The 27,819-nt window shown below is 45.6% G+C and overlaps 1 protein-coding gene across 2 annotated transcripts; it reads left to right on the top strand.

Annotated features, from left to right (window-relative positions):
- MEDAG (mesenteric estrogen dependent adipogenesis) lies at positions 1-27,487 on the top strand. 2 transcript variants are annotated; one of them, XM_034758672.1, is made up of 5 exons: positions 1-402; positions 14,086-14,195; positions 17,540-17,652; positions 22,056-22,335; positions 24,717-27,487. In XM_034758672.1, exons 1-5 carry the CDS (start codon positions 149-151, stop codon positions 24,788-24,790), a joined length of 831 nt encoding a protein of 276 aa, XP_034614563.1. In that variant the 5' UTR covers positions 1-148; the 3' UTR covers positions 24,791-27,487. The 2 variants fall into 2 exon arrangements, with proteins under 2 accessions (XP_034614563.1, XP_034614562.1); XM_034758671.1 differs by having other exon boundaries at positions 7-402; positions 17,534-17,652.
- Positions 27,488-27,819: the final 332 nt, after the last annotated feature.

Below are 27,819 nucleotides of genomic sequence, written 5' to 3'. Positions count from 1 at the left end.
AGAGAGCAGCACTTGTTGGCTGTTGTTTCCGGCCGGAGGCGGAGCCTGCAGGGGGATATATCCAGCGGGAGCAGCCCGGCTCCCCAACCCCGCCGTCCGCACCGAGCCCCGGCCAGTTTCCCGTCTCGCGTGCTGCCGCGTCCTCTCCATGGCCAAGCCCAGCCCGAGCCCCATCTCCTCGGGGGAGCTGCGCGGCCCGCGGACCTGCGACTGCGAGCTCGCCTTGCTGCCGCTGCGCCAGCTGCTGCTGCTGCAGCCCGACTGCTTCCAGCTGCGCGGGGACCAGCTGGCCGTGCTCCGCCCGCCGCGCCACCGGCCCGCCGGCGGCTTCACCGTGCTCAGCGATGGCGCCCTGCACCACGACGGGCAGCGCCACTGCCGCCTCACCGGCCACTTCAAGAGGTACCGAGCCCCGCCCGCTCCGGGAGCCCTGTCCCGGATCCTCGCGCTGCAGCGCTGCTACATGTCCTGTTGGGGGCCCCGCCAACCTTCCCTCGCTGGGCTGGGGACCCTACCAGGGAGCCTCCCTGCCCCAGACTTCATCTCCCTGGGCCCCTTCCCCTGCCCTGTGCAATGGTGGGGCATTAGGGGACAGATGTGGGTGCTGCCTGTACCGTAAGAACCAGTGGTCCAGGTAGCCCAGTATCCTGTCTTCCAACAGCGGCCAATGTCAGGTGCTTCAAAGGGAATGAACAGAGCAGGCAACCAGCTAGTGATCCCTCCCCGCCTCTCCCAGGTTCTGGCAGGCAGAGGCTAGGGCTATCCAGAGCAGGGGTTGCATCCCTCACTAGCTTGGATATAGCCACTGATAAATCTACTTCCATGAATTTATCTAATCCTTTTTTTAATCCAGTTATAATTTTGACCTTCACAAAATCCCCTGGCAACAAGTTCCACAGGTTGGTTGTGTTGTGTGAAGAAATCCTTCCTTTTGTTTGTTTGTTTCTTAAACCTGCTGTCTATTGATTTCATTGGGTGACCTAGTTCTTGTGTTATGTGAAGGATTAAATAGCACTTCCTTACTTACTTTCTCCACACTAGTCAAGATTTTATAAACCTCTATCATGTCTCTTTTCCAAGTTGAACAGTCCCAGCCTTTTTAATTTCTCTTCTTACCCTCTGGGCATGTAGAGCATGTCCAGCACCGCAGCTTCAGAGTGCAGGGAGGATGGGGACAAAGGGCATAAGGCGAGTGTAAATTCTACTCCTGTGGGAATTCTGCGTCACTGCATGCATACAGAATTCATGTCCCCTGCAGAGAAATGGTGGGGAAACAAAGGGAAGCTGCAAGAGCAGTCACACCTCTCCCCAGCTGTGCAGATTCATAGTTTTGGGGGCCTGGAGTAGCTGGCGGAGAGGTAAATGAGCATGGGGCTGGGGACGCCCCAGCCAGTAGCACCTACCCTACACCAGGCTCAGCTGCTAGTCCTGGGGAAATGGGGAAGAATGGGACTTCCTCTTCTCCTGCAAGGAGCAGCTGGGTCAGACCCACCTCCCAGAAACCTCACCCAGCTGCAGGAAGCTCTGCATACCCTCCCCTCCCCCCCCCCCCCCGCCCCCCTCACTACTTAGCCACGCAGGAAGGGGTCACTGTATGGGGAGTTGCTCACCCATCCGCCAACCCCTGTGCATGTTGAACCCTCCTGCTGCACCCTAACCCCCCCCCCCTGCATCCAGAGTCCCCTGCACCCAGAAGTCCCCTGCTGAGCCCCCCCCACACTCAAACCCCCACCCGAATGCAGGGGTGCTAGAACAGTTTGTATAGTGGGGCTGCTGAGAGCCATTAAACCAAACTGTAAATGCTGTATCTTATGGAAACCCCTTCAAGCCAGGGGCTGTGGCAGCACCCCTAGTTCCAGCATCTGTGCCCCAAGGAGCCCTACATCCCCTGCACCTGGAACACCCTGACCCCCACCCCACTGAGCCCCAAGCCACGAAGCTCCACTCCCCCAGTGCTCAACCCTTCCCACCAAGCCTCATCCCCCACATCCAGACACCCCTACTGAGCCCCAACCAAGTTCACCTGGACCCACCTGCAAAGTCCCATTCCTCGGCACATGGAACCCCGCAATGAGCCTCTGTGCATCCTGATCCCCCGTGCACCTGGACCCTTCAATCATTCCACACAGAACCTTCTCACCCCACACCTGGATCCCCCCTTGCTAAGCCCCTCTACACTCAGATCCCACCAAAGTGAGCCTGCTTGTTCCACACCTGGATCAGGGATCAGGGCTGGGCGTACGAGACTCTGTCCTGCTCGCTCACTATTTTGGTGCACCTGGCATGGAGAGGCAGGGCCCCAGGGTGTTTCTGGGGCAATCCCGACCCTCGCGCTGTGTCAGGGTCAGGTGTAGCCTCATCGCTGAGTTCGTGTCCCAGGGGTGCTGCAGGGTGATCTCCCACCTCTGTGCACCCAGTGGCTTGTGCTCCCTTCTGCCATGCTGGAGCCAGGGCCGGATTAAGGCATAAAGTAACTAAGTTACAGCTCAGGAACTCACAATATGAGGGGCTTCTAAAAAAGAAAAAACACTTCAAATTTTATCAAAATCAGTTGATAAATAAAGGAGATATGGGAAAAAGAAGATTCTCTTTAAATATAGACACTTTTGTTCAAATATGACAAATACCCTTACCCTTCACTAATTGTTCATTATTGACAGGCGGGAGGCCCGGGCTGAAAACCCTCCCGATAATTGCACTTGTAAATTTAGTATTTCTAGGAGTAAGTCTGCTATCAGTCTTCTAGGGTAGTGTTTTGTTGGCCAGGTGCTGCTGGTGAAATTCTGACCATGCCTTCATAACTTATTTAAATAAATATCACTGCTGATAAAATCTGGAAAAATGTGAGGTCAGAGACGGTAGTGTCGTGAAGCAATCCTGCCAAGCTCATACTTGTATGGGACTTGTCCTAGGAGTGACGTCATGTTTAGCATCCCCCTTGGCTGGTAATAGCCGGCAGGCTGCCATCTTTCGTTTCTCAGTCATATAGTGCCTTCGCTCCTGTTTTCCTTCATTTGCTTAAGTGTTAGTGTGTTTTCTTCTTTTGGTCTGTACATATGTACAATTGTGTATTTTAGTGTGCATGCCGTTTTCTGCTTCATGCGCTATCCATGCTTCACATGATTGAGTTTGCAGCTGATCATCTTATGGACTTGGGTCAAGTGGATCTTGAGGAGGATACACTTGTCTTGGCTTCCCTCCTTCAGTTTTGGGAACCTTCACAATAAATATCAGAGAGTGCTGACGAAAGGATAAATAGAGGGTTTTGAGAGAAGTGAAGGAAGATATACATATATATCAAAATATTCTGAGTACTTGGTGAGCAAGTTATTTCAAACTATGTGCATACACAGTAACTCCTCACTTAACGTCCAAGTTATGCTCTTGAAAAATGCAACTTTAAGCGAAATGATGTGAAGCAAATCCAATTTCCGCATAAGAATTAATGTAAAGGGGGGTTAGGTTCCAAGGGAAATATTTTGCCAGGCAAAAGACACTGTATACATATACAGCATTAGTATTAAATTGTTTAAAATTATTTAAAACTTTACTCACCAATGATTGTGAAGCTTGGTTGAGGCAGGCATGTAGTGGGGTCAGGGCACGGGGGCTTGCCCTGCTCCGCCCGCCAAGCATTCCAGCCGGGGAGCGGTGTCAGGGCACGGGGCCTTGCCCCGTTCTACCTGCCCAGGGCTCCTGCTGGGGGTTGGGATAGGGGTATGGGGGCTTGCCCTCGTGCCCCGACCCGGTCCCCGGCAGGAGCACCGGGTGGGCAGAGTCGGGGGAGCCAAACAACGTTATAAGGGAACATTGCAGAACTTCTCTAATAGGTCCGCAACCTAATAGTGAAACAACATTAACCGGGAGGACGTTAAGTGAGGAGTTACTATATGATTTATAGTGGTGGTTCTCAAACTTTTGTACTGGTGACCCCTTTCACATAGCAAGCCTCTCAATGTGATCTCCCCGCCTCCCTTATAAACTAAAAACACTTTTTAATATATTTAACACCATTATAAATGCTGGAGGCAAAGCGGTGTTTGGGGTGAAGGCTGACAGCTCACAACTCCCCATGTAAGAATCTTGGGACCCCCTGAGGGGTCCTGACCCCCCAGTTTGAGAGCCCCTGATTTATAAGCTATTGAGGCCTATAATAGTCATTATATATGCTTAAATATAGGCTAGTTTTTCTCACTTTCTCAGTGCCTGTTCAGAGATTACCAGTCCCTTTTTTTTCTCTTTCACGCATATAGCTTTGGCCTGGTCTACACTATGACTTTAATTCGGATTTAGCAGTGTTAAATCGAATTAACCCTGCACCCGTCCACACAACGAAGCCATTTATTTTGAAATAAAGGGCTCTTAAAATCAATTTCTGTACTCCACCCCGACGAGCGGAGTAGCGCCAAAATCGATATTGTCATTTTGAATTAGGGTTAGTGTGGCCGCAATTCGATGGTATTGGCCTCCGGGAGCTATCCCACAGTGCACCATTGTGACCGCTCTGGACAGCAATCTGAACTCGGATGCACTGGCCAAGTAGACAGGAAAAGCCCCGCGAACATTTGAGTTTTATTTCCTGTTTGCCCAGCGTGGAGAGCACAGGTGACCACAGATAGCTCATCAGTACAGGTAACCATGCAGGCCGATAATCAAAAAAGAGCACCAGCATGGACCGTATGGGAGGTACTAGATCTGATCGCTATATGGGGAGAGGATTCAGTGCTAGCAGAACTTCGTTCAAAAAGACGAAATGCCAAAACTTTTGAAAAAATCTCCAAGGGCATGATGGAGAGAGGCCACAATAGGGACTCAGATCAGTGCCGTGTGAAAGTCAAGGAGCTCAGACAAGCCTATCAAAAAACAAAGGAGGCAAAAGGTCGCTCCGGGTCAGAGCTGCGGACATGCCGCTTCTACGCCGAGCTGCATGCAGTTCTAGGGGGGGCCGCCACCACTACCCCACCTCTGACCGTGGATTCCGAGGCGGGGGTAATCTCATCAGCTACACCTGAGGATTCTGCGGACGGGGAAGAGGAGGAGGAGGACGACGAGCTTGCGGAGAGCACACAGCACTCCGTTCTCCCCAACAGCCAGGATCTTTTTCTCAGCCTGACTGAAGTACCCTCCCAAGCCAGTATCCAAGACCATGACCCTATGGAAGGGACCTCAGGTGAGTTTACCTTTTAAAATATAAAACTTGTTTTAAAAGCAAGCGTTTTTTAATGATTACTTTGCCCTGAGGACTTGGGATGCATTCGCGGCCAGTACAGCTACTGGAAAAGTCTGTTAACGTGTCTGGGGATGGAGGGGAAATCCTCCAGGGACATCTCCATGAAGCTCTCCTGGAGGTACTCCAAAAGCCTTGCCACAAGGTTTCTGGGCAGTGCAGCCTTATTCCGTCCTCCGTGGTAGGACACTTGACCACGCCATGTTAGTAGCAAGTAATCTGGTATCCTTGCATGACAAAGCCTGGCAGCATATGGTCCCCGTGTTTGCTGGCATTCAAGCAACATCCGTTCTTTATCTCGCTGTGTAATCCTCAGGAGAGTGATATCGCTCATGGTAACCTGGTTGAAATACAGGAATTTAATTAAGGGGACAGAGGTGGCCGTTCCTACTGGACTGTTTGCCTGTGGCTGAAAAGAAATCCTTCCCTGCAGTTAGCCAAGCGCGGGGGGGTGTGGAATTGGCCCAGAGCTTTTCACGTTTGGCTAGCAGGGATCTTCCCTGATACCAGCCATGCGGTGGGGGGAGGGATAAAGTGATCATCCAGAGAATTGGATTTGGGGGGGAGGGGCAGTTAGTTTGTTTTCTGCTGCTGAAGGTTAACAGGAAAACCGCAGCACTCAACGGGCTTTGCTTGGTATGTGGGAAAGGAGGGCGCAGAAGCCGAAAGACAATGGCTTACCATGGCTGCATGCAAGTCGAATTCTGTTGCCCGGACCTGCGTCTGTGATCTCTAGCAGCAAAGCCACAGGCACTCAATATTAAGAGGCAAAATGCGACCTTGCACAGAAATCACATGTGCTATGTAATGTGAATAGTGTTGGTCACCGTGAAAGAATATAAGCATTGTTCTGTAAAATGTATCTTTTTAAAAAATTCTCTCCTTTTTTCCCTCCCTCCAGCAGCTGCAAATTTTTCAAGGCTCCCTCCTCCGTCCCGAAGGCTATCTCAGATAAGGCGTCAGAAAAAGAAGACGTGAGACGAGATGTTCGCGGAAATCATGGAATCCACCCGCAGTGAAAGAGCTCATCTGAATCAGTGGAAGGACACGGTTTCAAAGTATAGGAAAGATGCCAGTGAATGTGAGGACAGGAGGGACCAACGTGAGGAGAGGAGAGATGCTTCAGATAAGAGGTGGCGGCAGGAAGATCAGAGGAGGCAGGATGCAATACTGGGGCTGCTGCGTGAGCAAACAGACATGCTCCAGCGTCCGGTGGAGCTTCAGGAACGGCAGCAGGATAACAGAGTGCCGCTACAGACCCTGTATAACCCCCCACCCCCTTCACCATGTTCCATACCCTCCTCACCCAGACGTGTAAGAACGCGGCGGGGGGGGGGAGGCTCCGTACACCCTCCCATTCCACTCCAGTGGATAGCCCAAGCAAAAGGCTGTCATTTTTTTAACCTTTTCCTTCCCGCCGATCCTCCTCCCAAACCCCACCTGGGTTCTCTCCCTCTTTTTATAATCAATTAATAAAGAATAAGTGATTTTTAAACGATAGTTACTTTATTTCCTTTGAAAGCAAGCTGGGGGAAGGGGGAGGGTGAGTTCCTTACAGAGAATGAGTCAATAAAGGGGGCGGGTTTTCATGAATGAGAAACAAACAGAAATTTCACACTGTAGCCTGGCCAGTCATGAAACTGGTTTTCAAAGCTTCTCTGATGTGCAGCGCTTCCTGGTGTGCTCTTCTAATCACCCTGGTTCTGGCTGCGTGTAATCAGCAGCCAGGCAATTTGCCACAGCCTCCCACCCCGCCATAAAGGTCTCGCCCTTACTTTCACAGAGATTGTGGAGCACACAGCAAGCAGTAATAACAATGGGGATATTGGTTTGGCTGAGTTCTGAGTGAGTCAGTAACAATCACCAGCGACCTTTTAAACAGACAAATGCACATTCTACCACCATTCTGCACTTGCTCAGCCTGTAGTTGAACAGCTCCTGACTCCTGTCCAGGCTGCCTGTGTATGGCTTCATGAGCCATGGCATTAAGGGGTAGGCTGGGTCCCCAAGAATAACTATTGGCATTTCAACATCCCCAACGGTTATTTTCTGGTCCGGGAAGTAAGTCCCTTGCTGCAGCCATTTAAACAGAGTAGTGTTCCTGAAGACGCGAGCATCATGAACCCTTCCCAGCCAGCCCGCGTTGATGTTGGTGAAACGTCCCTTGTGATCCACAAGTGCTTGCAGCACCATTGAAAAGTACCCCTTGCGGTTTATGTACTGGGTACCCTGGTGCTCCGGTGCCAAGATAGGGATATGGGTTCCAGCTATCGCCCCACCACAGTTAGGGAATCCCATTGCAGCAAAGCCATCCACTATGACCTGCACATTTCCCAGAGTCACTACCTTTCGTAGCAGCAGCTCAGTGATTGCTTTGGCTACTTGCATCACAGCAGCCCCCACAGTAGATTTGCCCACTCCAAATTGATTCCCGACTGACCGGTAGCTGTCTGGCATTGCAAGCTTCCACAGGGCTATCGCCACTCGCTTCTCAACTGTGAGGGCTGCTCTCATCTTGGTATTCTGGCGCTTCAGGACAGGGGACAGCAAGTCACAAAGCTCCATGAATGTGCCCTTACGCATGCGAAAGTTTCGCAGCCACTGGGAATCGTCCCACACCTGCAACACTATGCGGTCCCACCAGTCTGTGCTTGTTTCCTGGGCCCAGAATTGGCGTTCCAGGGATAGAACTTGCCCCATTAACAACATGATCTCCAAAGCACCGGGGCCTGCGGTTTGAGAGAATTCTGTGTCCGTGTCATGTCCTCATCACTCTTGTTGCTGCGCTGCCGTCGCCGCCTCCTCCTCGCCTTGTTTTTCTGGTCCTGGTTCAGCATAAACTGCATGAGAATGCGCGAGGTGTTTACAATGTTCATGACTGCTGTCTTGAGCTGAGCGGGCTCCATGCTTGCCGTGGTATGGAGTTTGTAGTGTTCACCCAGGAAAAAAGGTGCAAAATGGTTGTCTGCATTGCTTTCATGGAGGGAGGGGTGAGGCTGTACCCAGAAGCACCTGCGACAATGTTTTTTGCCCCATCAGGCACTGGGATCTCAACCCAGAATTCCAATGGGCGGGGGAGACTGTGGGAACTATGGGATAGCTATGGGATGACTACCCACAGTGCAAAGCTCCGGAAATCGATGCTAGCCCCGGTGCATGGATGCACACCGCCGAATTAATGTGCTTAGTGTGGCCGCATACATTCGACTTTATACAATATGTTTCCAAAATTCAAATTCTGTAAATTTGGATTAATCCCGTAGTGTAGACATACCCTTGTTGTCACTCTGTGTGCCCAAGGTATTTATTTGAGATTAGTCATCCTGAGGGAGACAGAGGATAAGAGAAGTGAACACAAAGAGAGATGTCCGCTTTTCTTGCAGCATTTTCTAGGCAATCTGCCCTAAACATTCTGTGCATTGAAAGTGACAAACTTTGTAGCTTATCGTTTTAGGACATCATCAATGACTTTGCTCTCCAAAAATCACAGAAGAAAATGTTTTAAATTTCTGTGTTAAAATTAATGTGATGTGCAAACAGACCTACTACAGGTTGCACTGCTTCCATTAAGTAAGCTGGTCTGTGTAACTTTAACTGCTTTTGTGTTGCTGTAGATATAAAATTTTCATATCTACTAATTAAGAAATCAGATGAAAATATGTTAATTTGAAACTATTTTATAATGCAAACAGGCATATTACAAGACATTTGTTTTAGTTAGATTATTGTTCTATTTTTACAACTTTGCCTTTGTATATATGCAAATATAAAGCTTTCGTCTTTATATATTCGATATCCTTTCTGTGATGATAAAAAAAAAATTTTTTACGGTATGGGGCCTCTTTACACTTGACATAGTTTAGGGCCTCAGAATGTCATAATCCGGCCCTGGCCGGAGCCTTCACATTTATTTATTGACAAATAAAATATGCAGAATTTTGCAGAATTTTAAAATACTAGGTGCAGAATTTTTAATATTTTTGGCACAGAATTTTTAATATTTTGATGCAGAATTCCCTCTGGAGTATAATTAAAAGAGCTGCAGCCCAGAGAGGAAAGGTGGTCCTGGCTCTAAACCCTGAGGTAAAGAGCACAATGCAACCCAGTGAGAGCACCATGATCTCTCCCACTGGGAGGAGTGGGGGAAGGTGGCCATGTAGTTTTATGGAGGTCTGTAAAATAGTGATTGAAAGTCATTGGGATTTGAGTGTACAAATAAGAGCAGTGGTTTTGGATGGGGCCAGCAGATCTGTCAAATGGCCCATTGGAAAAAAATTGTTTTGTTTCAACCAAAAGAACATAATATTTAAACCAAAGCTGCCTTTACAATTAGGCTGAAATGAGGGACCTCTAAATGAGCAGGACTTGGAAGGTTTGGAAACAGTAAAAATTGCAGTTAGGTGTGTCAAGTCCAAAGCAAACTCTTATCATAAAGTTGGGGGGAAAAAAAGTTCTACAAATCAGAGAGAAACTAAAAGAAACAGAACCCCTGTTTTTGAGTGTTCAAAGATACAGAGAGACAAGGTGGGGGAGCTATATCTCTTATTGTACCAACTTCTGTTGGTTAGAGAAAGGCTTTCGAGCCCCACAGAGCTCTTTGGGTCTGGGAAAGGTACTCTGAGGGTCACAGCTAAATACAAGCAGGGCCAACTCCAGGCACCAGCCCACCAAGCTTGTGCTTGGGGCAGCACCTGGAGGGGGGCGGCGCGGTGCTCCGGCTCCAGGGAGAGCGGAGCTGTGACTGGGCTCACCGCCCTCCCCGCGGTGCTCCGGCCGCCGGGGAGAGCGGAGCCGCAGCAGGCTCACCGCCCTCCCCCAGCGCTCTGGCTGCTGGGGAGAGCGGAGCCCCGGCCGGCTCGCCGCCCTCCCCCTGGCGCTCTGGCTGCCGGGGAGAGCGGAGCCCCGGCCGGCTTGCCGCCCTCCTCCCGGCGCTCTGGACGCCGGGGAGAGCGGAGCCCCGGCCGAGGAGAGCAGAGCCCCGGCCGGGCTCTCCGCCCTCCTCCCGGGGCTCCAGCCGCCAGCGGAGCCGCGGCGGGCTCGCCGCCCTCCTCCTGGCGCTCTGGACGCTGGAGAGAGCGGAGCCCCGGCCGGGCTCTCTGCCCTCCTCCCGGGGCTCTGGCCGCCAGCAGAGCCGCGGCGGGCTCACCGCCCTCCCCCCGGCGCTCCGGCTGGTGGGGGAGAGCGGCCCGCGGCCGGGCTTGGCGCCCTCCCCTGCCATGCTGCGGGGGGAGGGGGCAGCGGGAGGCTTTTTTGCCTGGGGCGGCAAAAAAGCCAGAGCTGGCCCTGAATACAAGGTGGAACAAATTGTTTAGCATAGGTAGTTAGCACATATTCTAAAGGGGCCATTCAAGGTGGAGCGGTCCATTAGCACCTCTGCAGTCATAGGACAAAGAGTAAGGTATTAGTGGGTTACTGATTGTTTTAATAAACCATAAATCCAGTGTCTCTGTGCAGTCCATGAATGTTAGTGTCTAACAACACTGCATACAAAGATAAGCAGGGCAGTTATGGATTGCAGTGGACTTTGAATAGTACTTTGAGTTCCTCATTCCTAGAGTCTAACATTTCTCCTTCCCTTCCTATGTCCCGGTGGCCTCCCAGTTTGAATCTGCTCCCAAACTTTCTGCACCTTGTATGTAGGAATCTCTATGATCCTGTTTCTGGGGAAGGAAACTAACCATGCAAAAATTACATGATTCTTTCAAGTACAGAGGGAGAAGCACTTACTCAGTGATTTGTTAAATTGGTTTGTCTCTTCTCAAAACTTAGGTTGCACTTGCCTTTGAAAATTAACTGAGGCCAAAATTGTGAAAACTGAGTGCCTAAAGTTAGTCTCAAATCCACATTCAGGCACTAAAGTACTAGTGGCTTAATTTTCAAAGGTATTGAGCACCTCGTATTCTAACTTCAGTGGGATTTGTCAGTGCTCAGTATCCGTGAAAATCAGGCCACTGTCTAAACTTGGACTTAGGATCCCGGATGTAGGCACCCAAATTTTTTTGCCTTAATGTGTTATGAGTTGCCTGAACTGTTTGTAGTTTTGATTTGGAGTTGATGCTTTTGTCTGTACTCACAATGGTATAAATGTCTAGTAGAGGCTTTTTATTTGTGTCTTGTAAGGTGCTGAGCACACTAGCACGTAACTGATAATAGATTACAAACTCATAAGAGAAAAAAAACTATCCCAACTCCACTGTAATACCCAACTCTCCACAAGAGGGATCTAAGCCAGAACTGTGACTCATGTCAGTGTGCAGCCTGTTCTGTTGCCTCCCAACCCAGCTTTCCTGTGTCTGTCCCGCATCCTGCAATGTATCCCTGCATGTTCCAAAAAGTGACTTATTTAGTTCTGGTAGGAAAAAGAAGTTGGTAGTTTTCACTCCCTCCCTCCCCCCCCATCTCCTAAAACCAGTAAGACCAGGTCTACACTTCAAAGTTTTGCTGGCATAATTATTTCGGTTGGGAGGGGTAATTTTTTGGGTATGACATAGCTATGCTGGCAAAAATCCTAGCGTAGATGCAGTTACACTGGTCAAAGAGTACTTTTGCTGGTACAGCTTTTTATTCACTGAACGGGAATAATCTTATACCTTATACTAGTATAAGTATATAATCTTATACTATTTAAAAAAAGTGTTTTTCCTGTACCAGTGTGGCTGTTAAGTGTAGATAAGACCCAGAAATGCTGGAACAATTTGTATAGTGGGAGTACTGAGACCCATTGAACCAAACTGTGAACCCTGTATGTAATGGAAGGAAACCACTTCAAGCCAGGGGGTGCAGTAGCACCCTTAGTTCCAGCGCCTTTGATAAGGCCCAACTTAATTATTTGAAAGTACCTCTGGTTCACATTGCTGTATTGCTGCGGGTCTGTTCATGTTTCCATTTTAAGCTTCTATTTTCTGAGATTTATAACTTGGTTGTAACAATTTTCTTTGAGTCAATTGTACAAAGTTTAATTTGAAACATTTCTTGTATATTTGATTATAATTCGTACGGCTTTAAATGATTGCAAAAGCAGTTTGTTTACAATATAGTCAAATTTCCATACTGAAAATGAGAGAGTCTGAAAAGTTGTATAGTAGGTGTGGTATTTTATTTTCCTTCGGTTGTGTTTTTGTAGACTTGCTGTATCAAACGTGTAGTCAGGACAGTCTGTATTTTCTTGACAAGGATTTTTCTTTTTCTTTTTTCATATAAACTGCACCATGAGTATAAACATTGCTAATCAGATGTAAATCGCATGTTGAGGGCTGAAAAACTGGAGAAAAATAATACAGTACTTTAAATTACACATTGCCATGTATTCCAAAAATCAGATGGCTAGAAAAGATATTTTAAAATCACACTTGCCACAAAGGCCCAAATATATTCTACAAAACAGACCACACCTTGTGCTCTAAGGCTATTACTTATTTTTTTACAACAGTCTGTAGAAGACTGATAGTGAGAAATTATTATGAGCTGCTTTCAGAGTGACTGTGATCTGAGATTTAAATGAACCAGATCTGGATGTAATTATTGTTTTAGTCCCCAAACATTTTCCTTTTCCTGTTATCTCATGTAGCAACAGCTGTATTTACCCATTTTCCAGTCTGTTTTGAGAGAGGGGGGTGAAGGAAAGTGTTCACGTGCTTTTTATATTTTTAACTGTTTATTTCATTTTGTAGTTTTATTACAAAGAGAGGTGGAATTACATAAAAGCAATCCAATATTGTCAGTCCTAAGTGTTCAAAAAAACAACCCATGAGTCAGTTTCCCCAAAAGCATGAGATTGGCTTCAAAATCATGTGATTTAAAAAAAAAGAGGTTTTTTTTATTATTTACCTTCTGGTTTTTGAGTATTTGGGGTTGTTTTCCAATCTTTCTCCAACTATTACAGCTAGAAACTTACTTATTTTAATGAAAGTTGAGAATCATTCATAATCTCATAATTCCAGAAGCAGAGACGTTAAGGAAAACACCTAATACCATGAGTTTTTTAAAATAAATCTACAGTATTGGCAACATTTTCAAACGGTGGTGCCTAAAGGTGTGCATCTAAATTAAAATAGTCTGGTTTTTCAGATGTGTTTTACTTAGATGCCTAGCTTTAGCCACTAGAGCAGGAGCAGGCAAACTTTTTGGCCTGAGGGCCACATCAGGTTTCCAAATTGTATGGCGGGCTGGTTAGGGGAGGCTGTGCCTCCCCAAACAGCCAGGCGTGGCCCGGCCCCTGCCCCCTATCCCCCAATTCCCCCTGCTTCTCGCCCCCTGAAAGCCCCCCCAGGACTCCTGCCTCATCCAACCCTCCCTGTCCCCTGAAGGCCCCCCTGGAACTCCTGCCCCATCCACACCCCCACTCCCTGTCCTCTTTACCACCTCCGGACCTCTCGCCCCGACTGCCCCCCGCCGCCCTATCCAACTTCTCCTCTCATTCCTGACTGCCCCTGGGACCTCTACCCCATCCAACCACTCCTTCTCCCTAACCGCCCTCTGCCGCCCCATCCAACCCCCAGGAGCTCGCAGCCCCGCCACTCAGAGCATTGCGCCAGCTGCACAGCGAGCTGAAGCTGTGGGGGAGGGAGAACAGTGGGGGAGGGGCCCAGGGTAGCCTACTGGGCCAGGAGCTCAGGGGCTGGAAAGGAGGGTCCCGCAGGCCTTAGTTTGCCCATCTCTGCACTACAGTTTCAAAATGCTGGTCTCCATCCTTAATGAAGTAATTGAATCACGTTCAAGCCCCTGCATTTCTCCATGGTTTTATGTGAAAAGAAACTTGAATAGTAGAAATCAAATTCGATTTTTTTAAAATAAAATTATACTTAAGAATGTACTTTACAAAGAGAGTAGCTAATAATGTTGTAATTGATTTTTAACAGGGATGTAGAACTCACCAGCCATCGTGATTATAAAGACTACAGAGAAACTATACTAACCAGACCACTAGTATTCTTCACAAATGTCAGAACAAAAAATTATTCCTCAAAAGGTATGTATGTATGTTATATAGTTCCTTTTCATTATTCGTGTTTAGACTTGCTTGATTAAAAATAAAGGGTGAGACAGATCCTCCAGCTGATGTAGATTGGCATAGGATCTGGCCCATTGTGTTGATCTTTTGGGATACGACAGCTTCCATTCTAAGATTGTTTTCAATTGCTTATAATTTTCAGTTGGGCTAAAATGTTTTACACCCTTCTTACAAGGCGTTGTTCCCCAGAAAATCCACAAAATATCCAGCAGTATTTAATGCTGACAGTTTGAGTTTTAATACTTTTACCCCTTATGGTAGTGGATTATTTACTTCTGGGAGAATTCTGCACCCCTATGCGTGCACAAAATTCATGTCCTCACAGATTTCTTTGGTTCCCTGCACAAAAATTACTCTCTGACAGGGAAGTAAAGGGAATCTGCAAGAGTGGTCATGCACCCCTCCCCAGCAGCATGGGCGCATCGTTTCAGGCATCCACAGTAGCCAGCGGAGAGGTAAATCACCGTGTTGGGGGAGAGGGGGTGTTTGGGGACATCTATGGGCATAGTTTGGAAGGCAGAGGGGGTGTTGCCCCCCAAACAGAGGCAGGACATGGGGGGAGGGGCACTCTGGCTCGCTGATTGCAGTTGGACGCAACCCCCTGGGTCCTAGTACCAGTCATCTTCCCCTTCTATGTGTGCTGGGCATGCCCTGCGTGGCCATCGTCCTGTTTTATGTACAAGAGTGAGCAGGGATGGCAGGTTTGTAGACATTTTGGTGGTGCCCAAACTCTGCCCCCCACCTGCCTAAGGCTCTAGGAGGAAGTTTGGGTTGAGGGAAGAGGTCTAGGGTGCAGACCCTGGGCTAGGGCAGGGGATTGGGGTGCAGGACAGGTGAGAGGTTGGGTTCTGGGAGGGAGTTTGGGTGGGGGAGGGGTCTGGGGTGCAGGCTCTAGGATGGAGTTTGGGTACAGGCTCTGGGGGTGTAGGAGGGGGCCTGGGGTTCAGACTCTGGGATGGAGTTTGAGTGTAGGCTCTGGGCTTGGACAAGAAGTGGGGGTGCAGGAGGGGGTGAGGGGTGCAGGCTCTGGGACAGAGTTTGGGTGCTGGCTCTGGGCTGGGGGTGGAGGTGCAGTCTCTGGGAGGGAGCTTGGAGATGGGAGGGGAGCTGAAGTGGGAGTGCAGGCTCTGGGAGGGGGTGGGGGGAATGCAGCGCTTACTTGGGACTCCTAGGCAGGGCAGGCCGGGAGTCTCCATGTGCTGCTACCCCAGGCACTGCCCCCGCAGCTTCCCATTGGCTGCAGGGGCACTTGGGGCAGGACACAGACCCACCCCACCCAGGGGCTGGAGGGAGGGGCTGGCAGCCATGTGGAGCGAGCAGGGAGGAAGCCGCTTAGCTCTGCTGCACTGCCAGTGGTGAGTGGGGCCCCCGGGCTGTTTTAAATGGCCCGGGGGATGTGTGGTGGCGGAAGGCGGGGCCAAGGGAGAGACTCAGCCCCAAACATTGCTGGAGCTGAGCCCTGGGCCAAGAATATTCCTGGTGCTTGCTCCTGCTGCCCTCCTCCCCCCATTGCTCTATCCACTTCTCTTCCCCATCCCATGCCCCTTCCCCTCCCCACTGCCCTCTATGCTTATGCACAACATGCCCTGCTGTCAGTCAGTGGGCACTCATCAAGGATATGCGACAGTCTGAAGTTGATTGTCAACTTCAGACTGTCGCATATCCCCAGCCTCCGCAGCATTGGCAGCCCAGATACCACTCCAGGTGGTGGTGAAGAGAGCCAGTGAACCAAGCGATCTTGTGCCACCTCCACCCCGCCAAAATAGCTATCAAACTATGCTATGGGGATGCCCCAGCTGGTGGCTCCTACCTGCCCCGGGCTCAACTGCTAGTCCCGGCTGGATTGGAGATGGGGGGAAGAGGGGACTTCCTCTTCCTCTGCAAAGAACAGTTGGGTCTGGGTCAGAACCAGCCCCAGAAACCTCCCCCCCCCTCTGCAGGAAGCTCCACATCCCTCTCCCCTCCTGCTTCCTGCCCCCTTCACTCTTCAGCCAAAGGGGGAGGGGTCACTGTATGGGGAGCTGCTCCCCCATGCATCCAGACACCCTCCTCCCCCCAAAGCCTCACCTCCTGCACCCAGAAGCTCCCAATGAGCCCCTGTGCATTCAGATCTGCCCCCATCCGCCTGAAGCTGGACCCCCGCTGAGCTGCCCACATCCAGATTGCTCCTCCCAGAACCCTCTCATCCCACACCTGGATCCCCAGCACACTTGGATCCTGCTGCGCTGACCCTGCCTGCCCACACCTGGTGCACCTGGCATGGAGGGGCAGCGCCGGTCCTTGCGCTGGGTCAGGGTCTGGGGGGAGATGAATGAGGGGGAGTAGGCTGCAGGGTGATTTCCCACCTCTGTGCAGCCAGTGACCTGTGCTCCCCACTGCCATGTTGGAGTCTTAACTTTTATTTATTGACAAATAAAATTGGCAGAATTTTTAATTTTTTGGCACGTAATTCCCTCAGGAGTAGTTATTATATAGGTGTGGATCCAATGGGAGCATGATTCCCTAAAGAGCAACTGCAGACATACATATATCGGTCATTGGAGAGGATCAAATCTGGTACCTTTGACACCAAAACCACAGGCTTCTAACATGAAGCTAAAGGAGTTCTCCAGTATCTGCTCCAAATAGCTGTTCAAGCTTTACCAGTTGCTGGGGCTTGCTACTACAGGGAGATGTGATCACACCATTTATCCAGTTGTTTTAGATGCATTAACAGAGCTATATGGGGATTTTGCACAAGGCCTGCCTGAACTTTTTTATTAGATGAAAATTCAGCCAATAATATTTGGGATATGGGTAGAGAATGGTCTAAAGCAGTGGTTCTCAACCAGGGATATACATACTCCTAGGAAGTAACAGAGAGTCCTGTGGCACCTTTAAGACTAACAGAAGTATTGGGAGCATAAGCTTTCGTGGGTAAGAACCTCATAGGGGTATGTAGAGATCTTCCAGGGGGTACATAAACTCATTTAAATATTTGCCTAGTTTTATAACAGGCTACGTAATAAGTACTAGCGAAGTCAGTACAAACTAAAATTTCATACAACTTGTTTATACTGCTCTGTATACTATACATTGAAATGTAAGTAGAGTATTTATATTCTAATTGATTTATTTTATAATTATATAGTAAAGATTAGAAAGTAACCAACTTTTCAGTAATAGTGTGGCCGTGACACTTTAGTATTTTGTCTGATTTTATAAGCAAGTAGCTTTTAAGTGAGGTGAAACTTGGGGTATGCAGACAAATCAGACTCTTGAAAGGGGTACAATTAGTAACATTTTAACTGTATCAGTTTCAGAAAAAACATACGCACTTATCGTGAACACACGACATCCTAAGATCAGAAGACAGATAGAGCATGGTATGAACACAGTAATATCCTCAGTGTTCGGAGAAAGTTACAAACTGCGGGTGAGTCCTGGATATGTGCTGTTAATAAGATACTCAAGACTGTTTGTGCTGAACATTAACTTTCCTTTTGGCTTGTGTGAGGCACAAACAGAAGTGGTTTCTGGAGGAAACTTGCAAATAAACAGATTTATAATGCATGTTTTGGTATAGCCTATTCTCTTTAAATATAAACTATACAACATATATTAAAATAATAATAAAAAAAACCCAATATGGGTTCAAAGTTTAGGCATCTGCTTTGTCCTTGGCAGTGAACTGAGATGTTCTTTAGTTGCCAAACTCAAAATTCTGTGTTTCAGATTTGTGGGTTTTTTTTTGTTTTTTTTGTTTTTGTTTTTTTTTTTTTACATTGCTAGCAAGTAAGGGTCCAATTTTGCCCTCATTTGTTTTTAATCTGATTAAACTTAAAGCATTCAATGCATCCTGTTGAGCAGAGGACATAAAATATTGTTGCTCTTGTGAGAGTGCCCAAAAGGGTAACAGCTTTATTTGCAGGAATGAATTCTAACTTATAAAATACTGTGAACTATAACATTATACCAATCTATTTTAGTGCGGTACATAACATGCATTGTAAGAGACCATTCAAGATGAAATGGCCAGTTATGACCTCTGCAGTCATAGGACAAGAAAGGCGTAGTTAGTGGGTTACAGATTGTTGTAATAAATCATAAATCCAGTATCTGATTACCGTTGATTGTGACAGTCTGTAACCCACTAACCTCCCCTTTCTTGTGCTATGACTGCAGAGATGCTAACTGGTCATTTTACCTTGAATGGGTTCTTACATCTTGTGTTAACAACTTATGCTAAACCATCTGTTCCACCTTGTATTTAGCTGTGACTCTCTTGAGTACCTTTCCCAAACACAGAGGAACAGCTTTGTGTAGCTCAGAAGCTTGTCTCTTTCATCAACAGAAGTTAGTCCAATAAAAGATATTACCTCACCCATCTTGTCTCTCCAATATCTTGGGACCAACACGGCTACAACACTGCAAACAATATGTGAGCATTTAGATAGCCTACTCAGTTTAGTACTGAATTTCAGCTACATGATGTTCTCCTGCAAAGCGTGGATTTCCATCCCCACCAGGCCCTCTCCATCCCAAAAAAGGAATACGGTCTGACTAAAAGTGGGTGGAAGCATAAAGTAGCACTAGTCCATTACAGTGTAGCAGAAAAAGCTGACTCAAAGGAATACATTTTGTGTAAATTACATGTCAACTTTAGTTGGAATCATTTATGCCCTTCATCTCCAGATGTGTAGTCATTAAAGCCCAGATCCTAAGGTATGTAAGTGCCTAATATCCTTTTATTTAAATGTACTTCACTTTGCAGATGGCCATGGGAGAGATTTTCAGATCTGCACTTCAGAAACACATGATCAATTAGCTAATTGCTAATAAAGGAAGTTAAGTGTCTAAATTCTTTTGAGGATCTGGGCCTATCTAACTGTATATCAGGTTACATGTTTCTTCATATCTGCAAGATAAATCAGAGATGCAGAATTATTATAGGGGGTATTATGTGGATTGCAACATTCTCCAGAGGACTTAGGGGACATAAAGCAGGGGTCGGCAACCTACAGCACGCGTGCCAGACACAGCACGCAAGCCGATTCTGAGTGGCACACTGCTGCCCACTGAGAGGAGGAGGAGGAGGGGCAGAGGGGCCGGAATGCACCACGCTGTGGGAAGAAGGGGGAGGGTGAAGCTTGGCTGCCACAGGATCAAGCTTCTGTCTCCTGCCCCTGCAGGGGATAGCGGTGGGGGGAGTCCCGGCCCCCCGCAGCTCCTCCGCCCACCGCTCTCCCCTGCGGGGGCAGGAGGCAGAAGCTTTGTCATGCAGCAGCCAAGCTTCCCCCCTCCCCTGCTTCTTTGCACAACGTGGTGCATTCCGGCCCCTCCTCCTCCCAGAGGAGCAGAGCTGAGCGCAGCGTGCTGGCTGCGCTGTAGAGCAGGCAGAGAGAGGTAGGGCCGGGCCTGGGGGAAGGGGGTAGAACAGGTCATATCCCTCCCAGCCCCCTGCCATGAGCTGCTCAGGGCAGGGGGCTGGGAGCACCCCCACGAGCCGAGCACCCCAGTCTTCTGTCTTGCACCTCCCCACCCCAACACACACCCATCCCTCTGCCCTGCACCCCCACAGCTCCATCCCTCTGCCCTGCATCCCCCCCACCCCCCCCCCCACCCCGCCTCGCGCCCCTCCAGTTGCCCCCACCCCCCAGCCTTCTGCCCTGCACCTCCACACCCCGTAGCCCTCTGCCCTGACCTCGAGTCCCCCCCAACACCCAGCCCTCTGCCCCGAACCACCTCCCCCCAGCCCTCTGCCCTGACCTCAAGTCCCCCCCAACACCCAGCCCTCTGCCCTGAACCCCCCACCCAGCGGGCTGAGCAGGCTGGTGGCGTAAGATCAGCATTTTAATTTAATTTTAAATGAAGCTTCTTAAACATTTTGAAAACCTTGTTTACTTTACATACAACAATAGTTTAGTTATATAATATACTTAGAGAGCGACCCCTTCTAAAAAAACGTTAAAATGTATTACAGGCACACGAAACCTTAAATTAAAGTGAATAAATGAAGACTTGGCACACCACTTCTGAAAGGTTGCCTACCCCTGACATAAAGCAATAAATGAATTACATTAAAACCTGACTGTAGCATTTTCATCTGTGACTTGTTGAGTGTTACTCTAGTATTGCTTAACATTCTGTAAAGGAAATCATTACTCATTTTGTTCAGACCAACATTCTGAAATTTCCAACGGGGGGAAAAAAAGCATATCTAATGATGAATGAACTGAAAAATATATATCTTTTAAAAATTTCCTCTGGGATGAAAACATTGGCATAGTGTTCTACTAAGTGTTTTATACCATCATGTGTGAGCAGCGCTTCACAAAGCAAATTGTGTATACAAAATGTGTGATGCTAGGTCATTCATATCAGATACTTATGCCAGGTTTACATTTAAAAAAAAGATTTGTTGCTATAGTTATACTGGCAAACTCCTCTATTATAGATGCCCTTGATATCGGCAAAAAATGCTTTTGCCAGTGCAGCTTAGACTGGTTTGGCACACTAAATAACCTATATTGGCAGAACACTTTTGTGCTGATCTAATTGTGTCTATACTGGCAAAAGCCCTAGTGTAGAAATGTCACCCAAAAATCCCATACCCAACCAACTTTGCTATACTGGTAAAAGTTTCTAATGTAGGCCTGGCCTTAGACATTATTCCTAGAATTTCAGAAATATGTACTCTGCGTGCATGAATAAATTATGTGTACACGTGACTATTTAGACTAACAGCTATTTGTGCATGTCATTTTTGCAGACACATGTACAATCACTGTAATTGCACGTGCAAATTTTTCATGCACACTTCTGTATATGCAATTCAGAAAATGTAGGCTCCGATAATTAGGTTTACACTCAAATATACTTTTGATAATGCTGTCCTTTGGTAGGAAGACCATTAATATCCTTTCAGGTAAGAGAATTTCTAAGAAGTACCGGTATATTTTGTGCTGTAAAGCCAGAATGAGGCACTAGGAAATAATCTATCCCCCAAAATAGGATTAGCTATTTTATTAGCAATTAGCTAATTAATCATGTGTTTCTGAAGTACAGAGCCGAAAATCTCTCCCATGGCCATCTGCAACGTGAAGTACATATTTATGAAAAGGTAAAATCTGGTTGGTAATAGGCAATCTTCATGTTATACAGAAGTCTGCCAAAATGTTTAGTTTCAGCACATTTTTTTACTGAGAAGACCATGATATAGCGGTGAGCATGGAATTTGAGCTTTAACTTGAATTTTTTTGCTTCTGTAAGACTAGACCCTTGTCAGGCTAATGTAGTTTTCACCCTTCAGTCTCGTCTTCATAGCACAAAAAATCTAGGACAATTGTAGTTTGTCAGGTTAACATTTTAAGGATGAGGAAATTATGACAATACAGGTATAGGCCATCTCTGGAGGGCAAAAAGGAACTATAATCATAGGAGTTTAGTATTCAAACATCTCTTCATTGAAGTCCCTTGCCCATTATATAAAGTTTATTTGAAAGCATCACTGCACCTGCTAGTATCACTAGGATCACTGCTTTGACACTTCTCCCTCTTTTCTCCCCGCCCCATCACAAGGAAAGGAGGGGGAAAGTGAGTCAAATGTCAAAGCAGTGATGCTAGTGATAGACAGCTGTGTGGTATGGGGATTAGAATGCTGCAGGTCTCCATGTCTGCAACTGCAGATTCAAATTCTATGGGTAAGTTTTGTTTTTTTTGTTTGTTTTTTAAATAGGATGTCACATCTAAAGTATAAGTTGTAAGCTCTTTGAGGCAGAGATCATGCCTTACATGATTTAAACATTTAACTATATATAATTTTTTTTTCCCCCCCAGTTTGATTTCCAAGAAGTTGTCAAGAATTTTTTCCCTCCAGGAAGCCATTTAGTTACCGGAGAAGACTTGAGCTTTTCCTATGAGTTCAAATCTGATGCCCTGTTTGATTTCTTCTATTGGTTTGGGATCAGCAAAAACACAGTTGCAGTGACTGGGAAAGTTTTGAATTTGTCCAATACCACTCCAGAAAAGAAAGAAATAAGCACTATGTTTCTAGAAAAAATGAGTGAACCTTATGTCCGTTTGAACAGTTTTTCAGACAGAAAATTCACCTCAAGAGGTAGGTTGATATCATACAAGACAAAAACCTACTGTTACTGCTTTTTAATGTACTATAACTCAACTCCAATTATTTGAACTCTGATTATCTAAAATCAGGATTATACAAAATTCAGAAATGTCCCCTGAAACACATTCTGGGTTTCTGAAATTCCATTTTTTTTAAGCCGGCAATTTTAAATGTCTCCTACATCATTTCAATAATTAGTGTGTACCTTCAGTTATAGGTGAAGCTATGCAGTGAGCAATGTAAAACCATCTTCATTTAGCATATCTTTATGACATAGAGAATGATTTTGTCATATACAACATGGGGCTTTGAAAAACCAAGCTCAGATAATATTTATTCAACACTTTTCCTGCTTTAACCCATGCACATATCATTAAAATCACTTGTATCACAGCCAGAATTAGAGTGCAAGTTCTTTGGCGGGGAGGGGGTAAATCATGTCATGATTTATTTGGGCTGCAAAGGAATTTGAACATTTTTTTTGGTGTTGCATAAATAATTATCTAAATCCAATAACCAAATGCCTCATAACCAATTGTCAACTAGTTTGTAAAAAAAAATTCATTGTTATAAGACTAAATTGGTAAAAATGTTCACCCAAGTTGAGTGCATACAGTAGTTAATTGTCCATGCTATTGGCAGGTTCTTTGTCTCCTCTGCAATTTTTTAAAAAATGTCCTGCTTTTTTACATGATGGCATGACATGTGCACACATACATATGCAACCCACAATGTCAGCTGTAAACAGCTGAAATAAAACTTTTTTCTTGTTGTTAATTACAGCAACTGGAGCTGTCCATGAGCTTTGATGGTGCTTTCCTGTTTTTTGTTGTTTTGTTTTTTGTTTTTTTTTTGTAGGTTATTATGATTAAGATTTTTAAACATGATACTTAAGAATACTCTGTGGTTTTTAAAAGAAAAATAGAAATGGATGGGAGCTTCTGCCCTAGGTTATTTTGAGGGACTGGCTGTCCCCATCTCCTCTCCTCTTGCTTCCTTTATCTCCTCTCCACCTTTTCTTTTTTTCTTGTACCTTATTTTCCTCTCATCTGTTCTTTACTACTTTTCCCAATTTCATCTTTCCCTCCTGTTCTCTCCCCCTTCTTTATACTCTTCTCAGCCTCCCCCACTTTTCTTTAAAAATAAGCTCTTTAACTCTACAGTGGTTATAATATTTCTCCAAAACCAACAGGAGGATAAGGAAGAGGAGATGTGAGAGAAGCAGCTCCACTTTTTTGCCAATTTGTAACTAACACTGTGACAAACTAATGCTCCTGCTCATAATGCACAAATAAAACTAGGCCCCCATCTTCCTGGATTGTCCAGTGCTCTAGCCTTGGTTACATCCCAACTATGCTAAACCTTCTAACCTTGTTGTAAATGTGTCCCGAGCTTGGTTACAACTGAAAAGTGAACAGGGCCTAAAGTCTCCTCTGTATTATCCCCACGGCACAGTTAAAACATTCCATTTTGTGGCGTACATGGGAATTTAACCATACCCCTAAAAGTCAAAATGTGCTAAAGTCAAAGGCCCCATCTATGACAGAGAAACAGTTTTAACAGTTGTAATTAAATTCATTAGCATATTGACTTGTCTTTTCTAACACATTTTGGAGCTTGGCCTGTGAACATTGTGCTGAACCATATTCTAATCAGGCTAAAATTATATTATCTAGAGAATTTTGCCTAATTCCTCGAACACTTTTTGAATCTGGCTAGAACATGGCCCAGATATAGCCACAGTTCAGCCTGGTCTATTAGAATGTGGGCTGAGATGCAACAGAGCTTAATAACCATTGTCAAACTTGTGTGTTTTCTTTGAGGACCTCTGGATATTCCCACTTGTGGGATCTGGCACTGAATTACCTTGAAAAGCTGTACACTCTTGTATGTAGAGTAGGGTGACGGCATCACCATCTCACAGGAACACTCATGGAATCCCCAACAGATGTGGCTTTTCAAGGCAGTTGTGCAGCTCAGCAATTCAGTGGTGCCAAATCCCACAAGTTGTGAATACACAGAGGCAACTCTTGAACAATTACTGGTAAGCAACATTTCTTTATAGAGGAGATGAACCTTTAAATATGTGAAATACTGCTAATTGTCCAGCAAAGGCTCTTTATCCCAAGAAGGGAAAATTTTTCCCTTCCTCTTAACTTTCAATGGGAGTTGGGTGTCTAGCTGCCCTGTGTGCCTCTGAAAATCTCCCTTAATCTCCTTTTTGGTACTCTAGACTCTAGAGCACTCCGCTTCTTTACTCTTCAAACTTGTAACTAAACCACTTCTTGCTCATGCTTTGGTGGTGGGCCTTACTATTTTGTTTATTTCCTAGTAGGTCTGTTGTAAACCATGCTCTTCTTACTATTTTTCAGATTCGATAGATGGTTTTAACTGCAGTCTGACACCACAGCCATCTTTAACAAATCCTCCTGTGAGAGTATGTTGAACCCCAAGAGTTCAAGAATCAGAAGGAAGACCAACAAAATTCATGAAATTGGTATAAAAATCATAAGACTTTCAACTGAGAATGCAAATGCACATCAATGCATTGCAGGAGTGAGAAGTTTGAGAAGGGAGGAGTGAGGCAGCTGTTCCTTGTTTGTGTCTAGGATACCAGGAAGGGATTCTGCTCTATTCTTTACTCTTCCATCCCCAAACATCATCCTGTTTCTTTTGAAATGGGCATCTCCATGGGAAGCAGAGTAGTCAGTGGGTATTGTGTAGCTCCTCTTTTCCTCTGTCCATAACACCAAGTCTGTTTGCTTACCACTGCAACACACACTGAGGCCTGGGCTACACTGGCGCTGTACAGCGCTGCAACTTGCTGCGCTCAGGGGTGTGAAAACGGTCCCCTCCCTCCCCGAGTGCAGCGTTGTAAAGCGCCAGTGTGATCAGAGCCTGCAGCACTGCGTGCTCACTCGCAGCGCTGCAAGCTACTCCCCTCGGAGAAGTGGAGTACTTACAGCGTGACTACACTCACGCTTCACAGCGCTGTGAATTCCCGAGTGTAGCCAAGGCCTCAGTACAGAATTCTTCTATGATTGCTACTTCACTTGCTTTGCCTAAACCCAGATGGTGAGGTGATTAGCATGGTTCTCCTGAAGACTTGGCAATGTGAGAATAGGTCTCAAATTGTTGGTTAGGAAACTGTTATCACAGTGTTCCAATAAACATCCAAGTTAGGCTCTGTTATCACTGGCTGTGGAATCATGTTTAAACACCTTTTTGCTGCAACTTCTCCTGAACTTTCTTACGACACTGGCCAAACTATGTTAAGCCAAAGAGTCTTCATTAAAAAATGTTTAAAACTATTCCTTGATCCCTGTCCACACAAGTAAGCCTAGCAGAGTTATAAACTAGTTTTGCTACAATCTGTTTTGATCTATGTTTAAATGTATTTTTAAACACGTTTCTGAGGCCAGTGAGGACTTGAGGACTGACTAGGCTGTTGTGAATCTAGAAGCTGGGTATAGTATCCAAGATTGTTTTCTAACTGTTGATCTAGAAATTTTTGGGGCGAAAAAAATAGAAGCTTGCGATTAAGGCAGAGGACAGGGAATCAGAAGATCTAAATTCTGTTCCCACCTCAGTCACATGCTGTTTAACCTCTCTCTGCATCTATTTCCAAAAATATGTAAAATGGGGGAAAAACATTTAATCTATCTCTCAGGAGTGTTGAGGCTTCATTGATGTTTGTAAAGCCCTTTCAGAGCCTCCTACGGGAGGTGCTAAATGAGTCCAATGTTGCTATACTTGTACTTTTTTAAAGTGGTCTGGGTATGCTGCTATCTCACTTGGAGATGACTGAAGTCTGAGACTATAAGTTATGCCTTGAGGCAAGTACACTATCATCTTCTGGCACACTAAATCAGTTAGTAAAAATCTTAAACTTCAATACTGTTACTTAAATCACAGTGTGTTTTGTTACTTAAAATGTTTTCCACTTACTGCCATTCTTTTAGAGGTTAAAAAAAAATTCGGTATAAAACCCATCAGTAGTAATGAATCTCTTTCCAAAGGAGGCTTTAACACAAAACAAGGCTGTACATTCACTTTATCTCTCATAGTTTGAGATTTTTAGCTGTAATTTGTTTGATGTCTTCATTTATCATGTGCATTTTATTGGTAGTATTTAAAGTGTCAGATGGGTCATGACTTTCAAAACTTTTAAAAATCAGCCACTGTTAATGGTTGAGCCATACATTGTCTCCCCCATTGAATAACTGATCATGGAAGAACTTCTTGAGAAACAGATGCATACAGTACACATGGCTCCTGAGGTTAAAATGACTGACATTCTTGATGACTTGGTGGAAGACTAAATTTCACAGTATTTTGTACACACTTCCAGATATTGGTGAGAATCCACATTGCCATAGACACTGGAAGCACCCTGGTAATTACTTTGATTCATAAAGAAAGACTTATGGTAGCTGAGAACTTGCCACAAAATTCTTCTTTCTTTCCAGAATACCTGTAAAGCAGCCTTGGAGACTATATTAATAGCAATCTTACATCTTGCAAAGTTTAGACTGAATAACTAATTTTGAAGATGCTTTTAATAAGTTTTCAATTATGCAGTTTGACAGAGTGGCAGCTGGCCTTGGTGACTAATTTTTTTTCTATATGTATGGTGTCTGAGTAAAACTGACTTTAGTAATAAACCTAATATACCATATCCTTTATAATCTACATTGTAATGAAGTTCTTCTGTATTTTACTGCTGGCCTTTGTGTACTTTTATTAAGCTCATGTATACTGTACAGTAGTCTTTTTTTTACTCTGTTTGAAGCTGTCTACTGTATATACTTGCTCAAACACCTTAATTTTGCTTGTTCAGAAAAAATCCTATGAGGAGTGGAATAATACTCATATTGTTAGAATACAGCATTAAATTTTGCTGGAATCCATCTATAAAGGGACTAGTCAAACTTTAAATATCTTGTAAACTTATTTTAGACATTTTCTAATATTGCATTGTATAGGACCACACAACTATTTTGTACATTTTTTTTGTACTTCTGTTTAAAATAGGTTATTTCCAGTTCTAAAGATTTGTTTTTAATGTATGATTCTACCTGTGTAGGCATGTGCCAAAACTGGAGCTGTCGATTAAAAAATTAATCAAACTGTTTAAATAGTATTCTATTGCTTGTTATATGTTTTGATGTGTTTTTTACATTTTCAAATATTGATTTGAATTACAACACAAGTGTACAGCACTCACTTTATTATAATTTGCACTGTAAAAAAACATTTTTCAATTCACCCAATACAAGCACTGTAGGGCAATCTCTTTATCATGAAAGTTGAACTTACAAATGTAGAATTATGTACAAATAAAACTGCATTCAAAAATAAAACTAAAGTTTTAGAGCCCACAAGTCCACTCAGTCCTAATTGTTCAGCCAATCGCTAAGACAAATAAGTTTGTTTACATTTACAGGAGATAATGGTGCCGGCTTCTAGTTTACA

Source organism: Trachemys scripta, chromosome 1, assembly GCF_013100865.1.
Source record: "Trachemys scripta elegans isolate TJP31775 chromosome 1, CAS_Tse_1.0, whole genome shotgun sequence".
Classification (NCBI taxonomy): Eukaryota; Metazoa; Chordata; order Testudines; family Emydidae; genus Trachemys; species Trachemys scripta.
The sequence above is the reverse complement of the archived record's forward strand: the minus strand, read 5'-3'. Positions and strand labels throughout refer to the sequence as shown.